At 32.7% G+C, this 16693-nt stretch overlaps 3 protein-coding genes across 4 annotated transcripts; 2 read left to right on the top strand and 1 right to left on the bottom strand.

Moving 5' to 3' along the window:
- The first annotated feature begins 1690 nt into the window (after positions 1-1690).
- LOC123691676 lies at positions 1691-3218 on the top strand. Its single transcript, XM_045636188.1, has 4 exons — positions 1691-2158; positions 2232-2553; positions 2639-2898; positions 3107-3218. The coding sequence occupies exons 1-4, from the start codon at positions 1831-1833 to the stop codon at positions 3193-3195; spliced, it is 999 nt and encodes a 332-aa protein (XP_045492144.1). The 5' UTR covers positions 1691-1830; the 3' UTR covers positions 3196-3218.
- Positions 3219-3357: 139 nt separating this feature from the next.
- Positions 3358-5263, bottom strand: LOC123691677 (transmembrane protein 41 homolog). 2 transcript variants are annotated; one of them, XM_045636189.1, is made up of 5 exons: positions 4885-5263; positions 4653-4782; positions 4447-4575; positions 3762-4099; positions 3358-3626 (listed from the first exon to the last, which is right to left on the bottom strand). In XM_045636189.1, the coding sequence occupies exons 1-5, from the start codon at positions 5033-5035 to the stop codon at positions 3457-3459; spliced, it is 918 nt and encodes a 305-aa protein (XP_045492145.1). In that variant the 5' UTR covers positions 5036-5263; the 3' UTR covers positions 3358-3456. The 2 variants fall into 2 exon arrangements, with proteins under 2 accessions (XP_045492145.1, XP_045492146.1); XM_045636190.1 differs by having other exon boundaries at positions 4990-5262.
- Positions 5264-5612: 349 nt separating this feature from the next.
- On the top strand, positions 5613-15956 carry LOC123691675 (tumor necrosis factor receptor superfamily member wengen). The gene is made up of 4 exons (XM_045636187.1): positions 5613-5952; positions 7191-7665; positions 9907-10029; positions 15784-15956. The coding sequence occupies exons 1-4, from the start codon at positions 5935-5937 to the stop codon at positions 15846-15848; spliced, it is 681 nt and encodes a 226-aa protein (XP_045492143.1). The 5' UTR covers positions 5613-5934; the 3' UTR covers positions 15849-15956.
- The last annotated feature ends 737 nt before the right edge of the window (positions 15957-16693 follow it).

The following is a 16693-nucleotide window of genomic DNA, read 5'->3' as shown; positions in this document are numbered from 1 at the left end:
AACTAGGTATGTAGTTAGTAAGTTAGTAACGTCACCAAACAATATGTTTGTACCTAATCTGACCATAACCTATGGCCTACCTATATGCTTCATCTCCAATAATGAATATTTTAAAATATAGATTCATAACAACACCACAAAATATGAATGATTAGAAATAAACAAACAATCATTTTGAGGTCTCACTATGAAAGAGAGAAACGCATTATTAGGAACTTATAAATTATAATATTCAAAATCACCGAGGTTCCAAAGGGTTCCAAACATTTCCTTGCAGTTAAAAATATCAAAAGGAAACTACTTTAACCAAGATGTTTTTTTATAAACGATACAAACTGAATTTATAAAAACTATTTTTATCTTTAATCTCAACCTCATAGTCAAACATTTATTTATTTATTTAACTAGACTTCCTTTAAACACTTTGAATCATCATAATATTACGTCTAGGTATGTACTACGTAGGTTTGGAAAACAGTTTCTACATGGTTTCTACTTTCTACCAAGAAGACCCGACAAAAAACTCTATAGTTACTCTTTTAACCTTTTCCTCGCAATAAGGAAGGGGTGTTAGGTATAAGGTTGACGTGTCTGTCTGTGTTTCTGTGTATCTTAGCTCCCAAATGGTTATGGATGAACACTTTTCGTTAAGTTTTTTCATTTTTACTATAGATAATTTTATCCCGAGTTTTCCGAGACATGTTTCATGAAAATATTATGTTCAGCCGTTTGAAAAATTAGCTCTTTTCAATTGAATGTAAAATCTGCAGACTTCCTTAAATAAGGATATGGCTTTACTAATAAGTAATAACTATTTCAAATAATCAAATATCATATGATTCAAGTAGGCAGACAACAAAACGTGTCATGAAATCACAGAACAGTAAAAACAAATGTTCTGTGCATGAAATCATGCCAATTTATTTCGATGATTATATTTCTCCTGTGCGAAGTGATGACCTCGTGAGGCTATTAATGAGGCCCCATGAAATTGAAATCTGACTCGTTGCAGTTGCATGTTTACCATTTTTTAAACGTTTTCGTTACATGTTGTGGTTATAATTCGATAATGTAGTTCATACCATGGATCATTTATAAGGTCCTAAAACAATAACAATAGATTGTTATTGTTTTTTAATACCTTTTATAATATAATATTTTTTTTATTTCAAGATATTCATCCATAATTCTGTTGGTATACATTAATCTTAGAAACTAGTATATGAATCTAGTAATAAGTATTATAAAATTACATTCCATACAATTAAATTCATACCATTAAAAACAATATTAAAACCATTAAAAATTATCCAATAAGATATTGTGTACGATGCGATGTAGACACAGGATGTAAATTTGCCAACCGCTTTTAAAAGGAATGGACCGTCAACGACTTTCTCAATAATAATGTCTTCAGAATATCATTGGATCTCTATCGCATTCTCTTCATCATAGATGCTGCCCTTTTCCTCATTATCGCGTATTTATAAGAATACCTTAATGTAGGTATATATATTTAAAGGAACTACTACAAAGCTACTACAGGACCATAGTACCCACAGATAGTACCATAGTACCTAACAATTTTGTAATTATGCACAAGTTATGCACTACCTATCCAGTCTGTGCCGTAAATTGTAAAATTAGCTAATCGTTGACGTTGATGTATTTGACTTTGACACCAGAAGTTGACAATTCAATTGACTCAATGTAAACAATAAGTAGGTAATTAATTTCAAATCGTAACTATATGAATTATATGAACTTACAGAATTATTTAATACATAAAAGCACAGAGCAAGTAATCATAAAAGTAGTGCCACTATATAAATGACTACAGAAACTTTACAAGATTATTCAAACGATGTACAGAGATTAAAAAAAGAGTGCATTGATGCGGGCATTAGCGAGGATGAGTTCCGACGGATGTATTTAGAATCCCTTCGAAATCTAGAAAACTCAAATCAACCCAAGCGTAAACTATGGCTAAAGATATTCATCGTAATATTTGCTCTTTCATGTATAATAGCACTTACTACACACTATAGAGAAATTTATAGTTTTATCATTTGCAATCTACAAGAATATATTTATCCAGGACTGCGGTTCTGGAGACAAATTTCTATTCCATTTCTATCCCTATTCCCGGCATTAACAGGTAATTATTAGTTCTGTTTATTTGATTAATAAAAATAACTGTATATTTACTTTTATGTTATGATTTGCTACAGGTCTGCATCAAGAAACATGTTTGATCCAAAACCCTTACTTTACGGTAGTGGATATGGATTGTTGGCCTTGTAGTAATGTTCAAAATGTCAGAGAAATACAAAATCCCAATCCTTCACATAGGCAGCACATTTCACCCTTGATTTATTTAACTAAACAACCAGAATTGCCATGGACACAATTATGTGAATTATATATTAGAAATAGTAAGATATTTGATGCAGAAAGTCCTAAAGTATTAGTAAATAATAAATATTATTTAACACCTGCAGATGTGTTTGGTAAAAATCATAATAGAAATACAGATAATAATCTGTATATTTGGTGAGCTAATCTTTTTTATTAGTTACTATATTTTCATACTTAATTGAATTTGAATATATTTTAAAGCAAACCCTGATTTTTGTAGGAAAATAAACACATTGAATGCAGCAAGAACATTACGACAGTACATTCCAAGGCCCAAAATTGTGCCAAAATTTGGTCAAAGCTCAGAAAGATATATAATTGTAGATACAAAAGGAAATCAATTTCAAGTGCCAGATACAGAATGTAATTTCTCATTTTTATTAGTATTAAGTGGAAAGAGAACTGTTACATTGGCACCTGCTGATGAATGTAAGCATCAATGTAGATCTCTAGAGATAAAGTTACCGGAATCATACTTGTGTAAGTATTTTAAATAATTTGTATATTATAACAATAATGTGTGCTAGATTTTTCAAATAGACTTCTTATTAAAATTCATTATACTTGTATTTTTCATGTACAAATTACAATTTTATACTAACTTTATGCACATTTTAACTTTAGTTCAATTGAATCATACTCAGATGGATAAATCATACAATCTAATTATATTTTTGTTTTATTTTAGTGTGGTACAACTGGTGGTATTGGAGACCTACTGTCCAGCAAACTTTACATAACGAAACATTCATTGCTCATGTTGGATCTTATTGTTGAATAATAGTAAAAATTTATCCTAATAATACTTTTTATTTAGTTTTATCACTTGTGAATAATACTTCTGCAGAAGAGCTTACATGTCACTTGAAATTAGCAGCCAAATGTTAAAAGTTAATACATTAAAATAATTTAAAAGATAAACTTTCAAATAAAACATGCTTGCCTCAAACAACACACTCCACATGGAATGTAAAAACATTTAATCAAACCCATTTATATTAATTTGTCTAAAATAAATTAACTAAAAATCATAAATAGTTATTCAAACTTTGCTTTTAGTTTTTGCTTCAATAATACAGGTACTAAGGAGACTAGGGCAAACAAACTTAGGACTGTTATGGAAGTCCACGACCATGCGTCCCTTGTTGAAGTCAATGTATGTAAAGTCTGCCCTGCTTGTATGGCCACAAAGGAAGGTGGGGCAATACCTAGAAAAAAGACACTGATTTAGTTTTATATAATAATGTAATAAATATAATAACTATAATAAGCACAATTTCAATCTAAACTACTATCATATTGATAAGATAAACAAAAAAATGTTTCATCATTAAATGACTCACCAATAAAGGTTCCTACTGCAAATGGCACGAGAGGTACACCGATGACTGGTGCGGACATATTTATAAACCAATTAGGCAAAAATGGAGTCACCCTCAAAAATATTATATAATTGAGCAAGTTGTTTCTATGTTTCTCAACAGCTTTTGACCACTGTGCTGCTCTTTCTGGAAAAAATTTCTTCACCAATCTCTTCCCAAGTAAGTTGGATAAAAAGAAACATAAACTTGCTCCAATTGCAGAACAGCAACAAACCAAAATTAGTGCTAAATAAAATGGGAATAGAAATCCCGAAAGAATACTGAGGAATATTGACCCTGGAATGGCAAATGTTTGCAAACTGTACATCTCGTTAAGGTTATTATAAGTTTTAATTCATTGGATATCATCCTATACAGAAGAAATATTAAAGAATAATCAATCTAATCCATCATCCATTTTTCATCAAAATGTCTTATTATGTAGCAGTAATTGAACCAAAAATTGTTTTTAAAAAAGTACATTTGAATTGTTATGTTTACTAAAAATAATATTATAAAGCTGTATTGTTGATTTTTAAAGGGGGGAAAATTCTTTAACCATTGAAAAGCTACATCTTTACTGAGTAACAAAGGCTATCTTTTATCCAGTGTCAACCTGGTCTGAGAGAAGCCAGGGCAAGTTGTTAGTATTCAATAAAAAGGATACAATATGTACACTAAGACTACTCCCAATAAAACTTCATAAAAGTACTTGTCTTTGTATCTATCCAAAACAAGACCAAGTTGTTTGGCCTCTTCCAGATCCCATGGTAACTTTATATGCTGTTTTTCCTGGCTTCATGAAAAAAAATGAGGTAAAATGTTGAACATGTAAATTGTAAACAATTCAATAATATTCACAACAGAACTTACTCATCTAAATCAGGAAACTGTCTATAAATAAAGCCCAATGTTAACAGGGAAGACAAAAATATAATGAGCACAAGAATTAAAGCTGTGGATGTTGATAAACCTGGCGATTTTGATACAGTATTGTGGGAATCTGAAATAGAAATCATTAATAAGTGTTTTATATCAGTTTATATCACCGTTATCAGGCGAGTTAGGACGAAAAATGGTAAGGAAATATAAAGGAATAAGGTACTTGGAATAGGATCAAACAATCCAATACAGTCACTTCGCCTATACAACACTCTTGGTGTTTTGTTCATAACTGTTGATGAAATGGACGGATCTTGAATATTTTCACCTTGGACACTTTGTGCTCTATTGTTCTTCCTATTAATTGCGCTCATGTTTTGAGTTCGAGACGTAAATACTGGCAAATATTGAATTATATTATTATTTTGTGCATCTAAATATTACAAAATATTGTATTGTATAAACCGTGGTAAAACATTAATAGGTTAATTAATGTTCATTTAGAACCTCACATTGAAACAATAAAATTACTATTCAATCCACAAAAAATTAAAACAATGTAAAAACCTTTGAACTATCGGCGAATGACATTTAATGAAAATAAGATCGAACGTCAGTCAAATTTGACATTTAACAGTATTTTTTTAATTGATAGATACAAGGTTTTTCGGTGAACACTTGTGAACGCATTCTATTTTCAACATTTCAATGATAATTCTATATTTGAACTGTTATGGTGATTTATTTAATATTTCTATGTTTTTGTTTAAAACTTGAAGGTTTGATGAACATAAATAAATAGTAACACTGCTGGCACAACCAATCGTCGCTCAATTTAGCATCAACCAATTTTGAATCTTACGTCTTAGTAACGAAGGACCAAAGTAATCAAATAAATATAAAATATTCGTTGCGACCTATTCGTTCTTGCTTCTTCAACTCGGTTTGCCGTTTGACTTCGGAAATCGGAATACGAGAGTTGAGTTGGGCAACGGACTGTTGAGTGTCGATTCGATTAAGATTTGTCAGTCACGCTAGTTATAGAATAAAGCGTAGGCGCATAATATAAAGAATCCGTTATTAATTTAATTTATAACATAAATAAATGAAATAAAAGTATATTTTAAAAAACGTGAAGAGTTTGTGCTTAAATTGAACATATTTTTATTTATAATATACCTAGATGGCCAGGAATTATGTAAAAAGAAATAGTGTTTGGAGTCTATTAAAATTGAGATGTGGACCTTTTTGAAGACATAGGTAACATACCTACATGAATCTAAGCTTTAAGGTAAATATTTATTATTATTATTTTTTCCAACAATTCTATATAATAAATTATTTCTGAGACTAATTCCGTAGGTACATATTTTTTTATCTTAAATCTTATTCATATTATAGATAGCATCTATAATATTTTTACGTAATCAGGATATACCTACCTACCAAGGTACATCAGATTACCTTCAACCTTATAAATAAATATATAATTTATTATAGTATCTTACTGATCATAAATCATATTGATGTGATCAATTGCTTTATGAGCATCCAATTTAATTTTGTTATGAGCCCTCTATTTTAAAGAGGTATACCTACCTATCGCTATAGTGCCGCTAAAATGCTCTTAGATCTCTTCCTACAAAATAATTTATAATTAATATTCACTTGATGTCGTAGTTACATGTAATATGGATTATGGTATCTAAGTTGCTGCATTATATAAACAGACTTACATATGCTGCTTGATGAGTATTTATTTAATAGGAAGGTAGGTACATATTCTTATTAGCTGTTCAAAAAATCTTATAGGTGGTATAGGTACCTACCTATTTCTCTTTCAGGGATCCTAAACCTTTTATTTTAATGTCCGTTATATCTGTTTAAAAAACAACACAAGCTGTATCCTACCTATATTTTTATTGCATGGGATTTTACAATGCGCGCCTTTCTCTATAGTATTTATAGAACCGACAGGGACAGATTATCACAATTTTTTTTTAATAAATCCATCTGAATTCTGAAGTCTTAAATTGAATATCGAAAATGTGAACTGGGCACATCTAATATATTGTTATGTATTTATAATGGTATTAGGTACATATAAACGTAAACGGTACATCACGACAATGGATAATAATCAAATGTCTCACAAAGCCGCGGCTTAGAAAGTTTTAGCTGGAAACCGAACGTGCAACGATAAGCAACAAGCCTTATAAACCTGTATTTTGTTCTAAAAGCCCTAATGCACACCACCTTTCGCACAGTTTAAATAATATTACTATTTACTACCTACAGTTTAGCCCGAGCCAGTATGCTAATGCATTATTTCTCCTATTTATTATTTGCCTTACCCACATACATTTCTCGATCTTTTACTCGCCGTAGATACCTATTTAATATAGTACGCTCATTTATCTGTTTTGCTTCTGTTTTGGTCCTGTCTGATCTTTACCTGTATAATTCGTGTTTTATACATTCGAATAAATTGTCTATTCATTTGGATAATAATTTTTTTATTCCAAATAGGTAATGCGAGGAGAGACATTCAGGTTATGTTTGCTGATCGCTATCCTGACGCTCGCTCCCGTCTTGGGCGGCGGCGCCTGCGAGCGCGGGAAAACCTGGTGGGATCGAGAAAATGGCGTCTGTAAGCCTTGCACCCGCTGTGACCCGCGCCGCCTCGCCGTCAAGTTCCCCTGCGAGACACACAGGGACACCATCTGCCAACCACTTTACGAGGTCCGCATCTGGCCCTTTAACACACCACGAAAAGACAATGACTCAAACGCGAGTGAACTATCTAGTGATTACGAATATTACGAATACTCGGACTACAGCGGTGAAGTGACTGAGAGTAGTGCTCGTGAAACTGGTTGGGACATACAAACGTCTACATTGACTTTAGCAGTTAGTGGATGTATAGTTTTTTTCGCAGTAGTGCTTACGCTATCCGTCTACCATGCGAGACAGTGGCGGGCATTGAAACAAGCGCTTACGTCAGGTGAGCATCACTAGTACCTGCAGCTACTAATTACTACAAACTATATCACAATAGTAAATAATTCAGTTATAAATTAATCGTCAGTTCGAATTTCATCATAAAAGGATAGGTACTCGGTACTCCTATCAATTTGATTTACAAGCAAACTACTTGTATAGTCATTCATTAACGTGCAGCATCACTCAGAACCATTCATATAATATGTTATTTCATATGACCCATCGCAAACTAATCATTTTTTATACCAACAACATTTTCAAAAACAATGCCGCTTATTTTTATGTTATTTTTTATGAAGAAACCTTTTCAATCTTCAATCAATCGTCAATCGGTTCCACTTCCATCTCTAAAATATAATATATCAGATATCTCAATATCTGTTCTGACTTCTGACTCGAAATGTTCATGCCAATTTATGCACATCGAAATCCTAGCAGCTGTTTTCGTAAAACGTAGCATGTCTCGTTGAATTGTATGGATATTTTGTTTACTAAAATATAATAATTGGCTATGATCCATATTTCATCAGACTATTATTTATTTGAATAAGGCGCCAGAGAAAATAAATTTCGTGAAGCGCAGTTAAGTTTTATTGGAGTTAGGTAGTTATATAAAATTTTAATGAAATGAAGTTATAAAACAGGCTAGATATATTACTCTCTAGTTTATTGCATTACAGTATACACATTAAAACCTACAGTAGTAGTAGGTATACCTATATAACGAATGCGTCAATAGTAAAAAAATCACAATAATGATACCATTGGAAACCTAATTTTTCCCAATTCCAGCTACGACGGGTCTACAATTCCATTCAAATTATAACTCTAAAAGAATATCTGACATACAAAATAATGCACCCAAAAAGAAAACGACACATACTTAAATAATTCGCATGCATGAAAATTGAACATCGTAAAATACAAATTAAGTGACCGCAATGTTGTCAAACATGATGTTCATAAGTACCAAAAACATTTATTTATTCAGGACGGTGATGATCACGCGACCTCCATGTATTATTGTGGATATGTGGGCGTACTCGAGCATGTAGGTAACGTTAACGAAACTACGACGTCCCTTGAATGATAAAAGATTAAACTATTAAACAATCCGCTACTCTTATTTGGATGTTTGTCTACATTCCTCATTCATAACTGTGTAGGTGCATAGTAATTTCATTCATATGAACAGTGCTAATTAGTAATCACTATACTTCTTAACATCATTGGTTAAAAGGTACCTAACAAATACTTTGGTATAATTAAATCATATTATTATAGTAGGAAATGCATTTAGTCATTGCTTCATAACTATATTTAAGAAATCAGAACAATCTGTGACAAAAATTACCCAATTAGGGATACCAGATATACAACATACATAAAATCATATGTACAACATTTTCGCATGAAGTTAGAGTGAGTTTAGAGTACACATCGAAATCCAATAAACATTCTTATCACAAATATCAAGAAGTTTCTAAAATAGATACAGAGCTGCGAAAGAACTATCAATATTATGTAGTGAAAAAAACAAGGTATAGCCAATAGCAAATAGTGTAAAGCAGTAAGCACACATGGTCCAGGTTTTGGCTGCGTGGAGGCGCGCAAACAGGCGCGAGCGCATGTAAACAATGCGGGTTTGTTTGAACATGTGCGCTACTAATTTTGACCTGATCGCCCAACCGACATCATAACAATAGCTAACGGTGGTTTTTGTATGCATTTCATTATACCAAAGTAGATAGGTACAATGTTATATTGTTCATGTTTGTTTTTGTTTTTTTTAGATATTTCCCAAAATATAATTTTTTTTCTTGATTATGTATGCGAGAATTACACATTTATCACTGGACAAAGAAGAAATTAACATGAAAGAACATTCGTTTACGTTAGAAACAATTAAGAGCTCAACCAATAGAAGCGTAGGTGGATTTGTAGAGTAGAAATTCAAACGTTTACTGTTATTATATCTATGTATTGTGAAAGACATCCGCTATCAAGAGAAAGTTGACGAAGACATCAAAAATAAATTTATACATTGTATCGACATATTTTGTACTACCTACCTATTTAAATAAATTTCAAAGAACTTAAAACAACTGATGCTGATTTTGTATAAAAAAATTGATAGGAAAGTTGAAATTCTCTTTTTAGTTTATTAGATTCAAAGTTTTTTAATAAACTGTGAATATCGACTTATAAAACATTATATATATATATTTTTTTTCTTCATCAGATGTGCACGATATATCAGCAAAGCTGAAATTGATGGAAGCTGGTGAGGCGCCGGTCGAGCCGCTGGTGGCCACCGACCATCACATATACTGCAACATTCACGCCGGCAAAGATGCTTTGCTAGGTAACATTTTAATACATTTTCTTTCCTTTGTTTTATAGCGGATTCCGTACCTGAAATTGCTGGAGTTATTTCCCCTATTTTATTGTACGATTCCTTCTTATTTTTGTTTAAAATCGATTGGCAAACAAATTACCTTCAAATTACCGTTATTTCACTTTGAATTTACCACACGATGCATCGAAAGATTTAGAATTTTTTAAACCAATTTAGCATACCAATTTTATACCCAAAAACGGTTAACGTGATTAGAACGACGATTTAAATGCGAAACATAGCTATTGAAATTTGAAACAATAGGGAACTAGAGAAAGTGCATTAACCTATAACATTCTTGCGTATCAGGCGCTCGCATGACTTAAAGATACCAAAAAAGAAATCCTAAAAAGGAATGTTTACTGCGTCACAGTAATAACTTTCGTTTAATGGTGAGGTCGCGCAGGGCAACCCTGGCCGCATGCCAGTGCGACTCGAATAAACCGGGTTATACGGACTTGAAGCTGAAAAACTTTACGAGTTAACACTGCATTTACAATTGCTAGTTATTTTAATCGTCAGTCGGTTGGTTATTTTTTTGTGTAAGCAATTAATTTACCTATTGTAATCAATTTTTTGTTAGGGTTTTTCAAAACTAAGTACTTAACTAAGTAGTCATCTTCATTTTTGTTTTCACTATATTTTTACAAAATTTTAAACGTGATTTTATTGTGTTGACGTCGCGATAGCATACATGCTGCATAAAGCTCTAGATTTTATACAGTACATAAAGGTATGAAATACACGAGTAAGCTTTAAGTAACTACCATGAATGAATTTAAGTAAGTAATTAGCTGAGCTTACTCCACACTTTTTGATAGTTGATAGATAATTTCTATTGCTAGTTCAAAGAAATCAAGCAACAGAAAATGTTTCAGAATACAATAGTGTGGTTAATTTTAATGTTTATACCGACTGCAAACAAATCTATAATAGGATTGATCAGCGTCTAGGAATTGCATGGCAACGGTCTTTTTTTATAGGTCTCAGATAAAAAGCTTACTTTAAGTGCCAGATTTTATACAGCGAATGAAATTCGACATGCTTGTAGGTAATTGTTCTACTCCGGAACTTTTGCCGATTTTGCAAAAACGAGAACCAAAATGTCTGATATTTGCGGCTATTTTTTGTTGTTCTATAATGTAAGTGTAATAAACGTCGGATGACTTGAAATTTTAACTTTTTGAGATCTAAAAAAATCCTCAATATATTTAACAAGATTGAACGCTTGATGAGGATTTATCAGTCATCAACAAGGCTGTTTTTCTAATAAGCGATGAATATAGCTCTTGTTTACACAATTACTTCGACCTATTTAACATGCGAGTTCATATTCGTTCTTATTCGAGATGATTTATAGATGAGTGTATCGATAAGTGATGAAGAACATTGTTCTAGATTGTACTTACTTATATTCATTTCCACGAATCTATTAACGGGACGATAGGTACTCACGACTTTAGTTTCTATTGTACATTTAATCTCTATAAATTAGAACGCTTACCGAAAGTATACTTGTAGTCAGTTATAGGAAATAGGAATGTCATTTGTAATTATGTAATACTTAAAGAGGTCCACGATAAATTATCGTGTGTTCGGAGGAAAGGTAGCCTCATTATCGTCGATAATGAGGCTACCTTTCCTCCGAACACACGGCCTTATATCATAGTAAAGTAGCACGTAAACATTCAAAGGCTAAATTGTATATCAAGATTGGAGGAATGCACGTGCGTTCATTAAGAAGTAATTTGTAATGCAGGCCCGTCGCCTTCACTCCCACCTCAGTGCTTCCGCTCCCGAGGTTTCACTCGGCCCGCCGGGAAGCCTCTCACTTCCTGCTCACTGATTTTTTGACCACAATCAAACATAAATAATCGTATTGGTCCGATATTTATAGGTTCGTTGAACTGTTTACGATTGTAAACTAATTAGATTATAGGAACAGTAGCTGCTTGTGCTTGCGCTTCACCCGATGGCCCGGGATAAAAACTATGTACGGTAGCAAAATAATTTTCAATATAAGTCGAGTACTTTTTGAGTTATATCGTTAAACAAAATAATATAAAATATTTACCGGCTCTATATAATTAATTAATCAGTCAACTTTGTATAGAAACGTGACTTAGGTAATAAATGCATTTTTGTATAAATTGAAATTCTGCCCTTATCAAGTGGTAGTATTTATTTGAACATAACAAAAAAAACACTACTATCTAATTAAAGATGAATATACTGGCGGCCACTTATTTAGGTAAAAATATGATATTCCGATATTAATTCTCTTCACCATTATTTTGTTATTTTCTTTTGTTTTCAAGTTAGAAATCACCATACCTCTAGTCCTAATCCACGGGACTAAGTACCTATAACAAAAAAAATTACAAAGTCTCTACTAACATATGTATATCTAGCTAAAGTACCTAATATTATTCTTCACATCGTGCATCGTGAGATACGCGTACTCTAGATGCCTTACAAACAGGTGTTCTTCGAATTAGTTAGTTAGTCTTATGCAGAATGTTCCATTTTATTTATAATCTCAGTACAAAATAGAATAAACAGAACAACTTCTTTGTAACAATGAACTCTAGCGTCTCATTATTATTCAGCAGAGCGCTCCGACCGTGGTAAGAGATCAGACTTCAGAGGCGGTTTATCTATTCATATAGGAATATACTCTGAAAGAAAATAATTAGTTCAAGTTAATAATTTATTTAAATTTTATTTTTGAAGCACAAAAATGAAGAATGTAGAGTCGAAACTTAGATAGAGTATTTTTTCAATGGCTTATCTTTGTTTGTTCATTTTTGCAAATATTACATATTTGAAACTTAGGAAACTACCTGTAAGAATGTAATTCCAAATTTTATGAGTTACAATTAAAATGTTACAACAAGTTTACAATGTTTATGATTGGTCCAAATAAAACAAAATCCTAATTTCGTTCTTTGGAATTCGACAACGCCGTGGCCGTTGCGTTGGCAGGAAGCTATAGAGAACTCGACAAATTTAATTAGTCGAATGCCGAATGAGTAAAAAAATCTAGTTTTTATAAATATGAACGGATGTAGATGTGTAACGTGCGTCACGGCCGGCCCCATTTCTCTGCGCCAGGAAACGAGCCGAAAGCTTCCCTTCAAGATGTTAGCGTAGTCAATAATAGACCATCCGATACATTCTTTTTACTATCGATCTATCATGTATAAGCTAATCCACATATTCATATAAAAAGCTTAGGAACGTAAACGTTACAAAAGCAACAATGCAAACGCAGCGTGCAGATAATTTATTGCGAAAATAAAATCATGTTTGTTTAAAGATTTATGCGTGTTCTTGAGATTCATTTGCTTGCTAATGTCGCATGAAAAATGTTGAGCCATATTAGCGTGAACAGACATAATAAATAATCAAACAAATACCGAATATGTCGGTAAATAAACCAATAAAAAATAAAAACAGTCTACGTTCTAGGCGAAGGAATATGAAGATTCTTGAACAGGTACCTACTAACTTAATTCCTATGTGTGTTTATATATAATTGTTTTATGAATGCTCTTTAATGCACCCTCGAAATTTGAATATGGTCAATATGCATAACACCTGTATAAAAAAGGTATTAGGTAGAATCTTGCCTACATATTTGAAGTCAACAAACGTTTTTGCAAGATATAGATAATCTGAAAACGATAATAGTTACCGAATTCATATATTTTTTTAATTCTTATTAAGGTAAGTAACTATTTACTATTTAGGTATGCATTAACTATTATATAATGCATATTGCATATACTTGAATTCCTATTTCAATAATATTATTATTCTAGCTGCCATGGGAATCGATTCGGTTCATATCACACACACGTATTTAATTGCTAATTCACTCGTGAATTTCCTTTCCTTTTGGGGCTGCGGAAGTTGCTCCGTGGCTCCGATACCGACCTCTTAACATGCAAAACGTCACAATCGTCAGTTTATTGTGTCGATTACTGATCGATTGTTTTCTAAAAGCGTATTCTTATGTAATGTCAATAAACCAAACAACACAGTGCTTTGCTACGTTCCCAAATTAGTAACTAATGGACATTAGAAACAAGTGATAACTGCGTTAAAAACAACCGACTTCAAATTTGCACTTGCAACATTTACAAATACAGATAAAAATGCCCATAAAATAAAAACTACTGGGCCTATCCGAATAAAATTTTTATGGGACCAATTCGACACCATCCCGCATCGAACAAAAAAAGAATCACGTAAATCGGTTCAGAAACCTGGGAGTAATCGGTGTACATACATAAAAAAACATACCGGCCGAATTGATAATCTCCTCCTTTTATTGAAGTCGGTTAAAAATTATTGCAGTATCGAATAATTTCGAAAGCTTGCATAAAACCACGAAAACCTATAGCAAAATTCGGACCACTTATTGCCGAACATGAATTTCTCTCTGAAAGTATAGCCATTTATAATTTTCTCTGAAGTTTCTAGGAATTCTGAATCGTAATGAGTAAATCAATGATGTAGGTCCTTTGCATTACGTTAGTGGTTATAACGCAACAACAGGCAGCGTATGCAGGTAGATAATTAATTCTCTAAGCACGTCCGCTTGTATAATACTGAGGTGCTATAAGCACGACAGAACGAAGGCTAATAACGCGCTTCAGCCCTTGTTGTGATAAAGATTAACACGTTCAACACTATTGTATTTAACATTCTCTAAAACGTGAACACGACTTTGTAAAGTAAAGAATACTAATGATCACGGTATCATAACTAATTTCACGGTTAACCTTCCTTCTGTACCCTTAACCCGCATCTTATCTCATCATCATCATCATCTCATTAGAGTTAGTTAAAGTAGGTACAGTTAATATGTGCATAAATCTCAGATCATAAATAAAAATGAAGAGATATAATACTTGCATATGTTGAGTTTTATTACACACAACCACATGCGGTAAGATGAATGGCCCTTGAAAATCAATCATAACGAAAGATATCTGACGCATAAACTCGTCCCTTATCATCTCTTTAAATACATCGTCGCAACACCCGGCCTGAAAGGGGAATGATTTATGATGTTTACGCAGATCGTCTCGTGTCCAAAGCGGACAGACGTTCGCAAATAAAATTTAAATCGTTTGTCTCGAAAACCAGACGAAAGGAAGACTTAGAACGTTTAAAGTTTGTGCTATATTCAAATTGGAAATAGATGTAGTTTATATAGAAACTTCCTGGAAATCCAGACTGAAATAGGCATTTCTCGCACGTTCCCCGTACACTTGCCAATTTCATGAATGTTTATAAACACAACGCCAGCTCGGTTTTATAAACTGTCTGTGGATAGAAACGGTTTCGTACACGTTACTATGACGAAAACTTATTTATAAATTGTAAAAATAATATATTTTCGTTAATTCATTTTTGAAGATTACAAAAGCAGTGAAAATATGTCTAGAAATATCTGTAAAAAATATAAAAGCATAGCTGTAAAGTCTGGAACATAAAATAGCTGCAGCCGGGCAGCAGGCAGCTGCGAATCATTTAGAATTCCGTATTCAAGCACGCACGTCGTAAATTCAAATACGGTGGCTACAAACCGCAATTAGCATTGACTCCGTACAAGCGCGGAGTTTTTTTTTATTGCAAACGAGTATTATGTAACGGCCGTTGCAATTTATATTGTGAGCATTTATAAATAATGGCTGTTTTTCATTCCAGGATCACCGACTGCTAAAAAAGGCTTTGGCAACGTGTACACTCAAGAAAAACACTCCCCACAATGACCACCGACGATATGCAAGTCATGCAAGTACAAATATAATATGGAAACCTCGCACATCACGTTGAATGAAGTAATATATTTAGTTCGAAATAAACGAAGTACATAATTTTGTCTGTATTTTTTTTTACAATCGCGTCAGTCTCTTCAAATAGATTTTACTCGCTCTACTAGGTACCCACTTTGTCTATCGCACTCATTGACTTTTCAATTTGCAATGCGTGCACATTAATGAGGTTAAGTAAATTAATTCAATGAATTGCATACTCTGATGTCGCGATAAAAAAATGCACTCATATATATATTATAACCCCCTTTTGGATGGAAATCACATGACATAACAAGGCTGCCCTAAATAATTGTTGAAATATAATATAAATTCATACTGGTTAAATATAGTGCTATTCAGTACATTCGCTGCCAACCGATTTACAATGCAAAACCCGAGGTACTTTTTCTAGCTTACAGACAAGCCGACGCTAGGTGGGTTTTGCACAGATGCGTAAATGCGTATGGTTACCATATTTTTTTAGCCTACGACTCACTTAAAAGGCATAATAGCAATAACACCACGGCCTGTGCCACGGCAGTGTGCAAGCTCTTGGTACCTACGTGTTGTTTTATTGCATTTAAAGTCTAATGCTGTGTGTAATACGAATTAAATTTATTCTTCAATGGGAACTAAAACTCTTTTGATAAACATATCTATTTCATTGTTTTATATGCAACGATCAGAATAAGAAGTTTGGAGTACATTTAGTATCCATTTAGTATCGTAGTCCATTTGAAAAAATATGAATCGACAAGTATCACTTTCTTACATATTTAAAAAGTGGATAATATAATAAT

The sequence above is a fragment of the Colias croceus genome, chromosome 5 (genome assembly GCF_905220415.1).
Source record: "Colias croceus chromosome 5, ilColCroc2.1".
Taxonomy (NCBI): domain Eukaryota; kingdom Metazoa; phylum Arthropoda; class Insecta; order Lepidoptera; family Pieridae; genus Colias; species Colias croceus.
This window is presented reverse-complemented; position numbering and strand designations above follow the sequence as displayed.

What these genes read in the sequence shown, in the direction of transcription:
- LOC123691676 (XM_045636188.1), top strand. Translation starts at nt 1,831, where the DNA reads ATGACTACAGAAACTTTACAAGATTATTCAAACGATGTACAGAGATTA. An exon ending in CCTATTCCCGGCATTAACAG is followed by an intron (nt 2,159 to 2,231) that starts GTAATTATTAGT and finishes GATTTGCTACAG; the next exon opens with GTCTGCATCAAGAAACATGT. An exon ending in GATAATAATCTGTATATTTG is followed by an intron (nt 2,554 to 2,638) that starts GTGAGCTAATCT and finishes TGATTTTTGTAG; the next exon opens with GAAAATAAACACATTGAATG.
- LOC123691677 (XM_045636189.1), bottom strand. Translation starts at nt 5,035, where the DNA reads ATGAGCGCAATTAATAGGAAGAACAATAGAGCACAAAGTGTCCAAGGT. An exon ending in ATTGTTTGATCCTATTCCAA is followed by an intron (nt 4,783 to 4,884) that starts GTACCTTATTCC and finishes TTTCTATTTCAG; the next exon opens with ATTCCCACAATACTGTATCA. An exon ending in GTAGTCTTAGTGTACATATT is followed by an intron (nt 4,100 to 4,446) that starts GTATCCTTTTTA and finishes CGAGATGTACAG; the next exon opens with TTTGCAAACATTTGCCATTC.
- LOC123691675 (XM_045636187.1), top strand. An exon ending in GAAACAAGCGCTTACGTCAG is followed by an intron (nt 7,666 to 9,906) that starts GTGAGCATCACT and finishes TTTCTTCATCAG; the next exon opens with ATGTGCACGATATATCAGCA. An exon ending in CGGCAAAGATGCTTTGCTAG is followed by an intron (nt 10,030 to 15,783) that starts GTAACATTTTAA and finishes TTTTCATTCCAG; the next exon opens with GATCACCGACTGCTAAAAAA.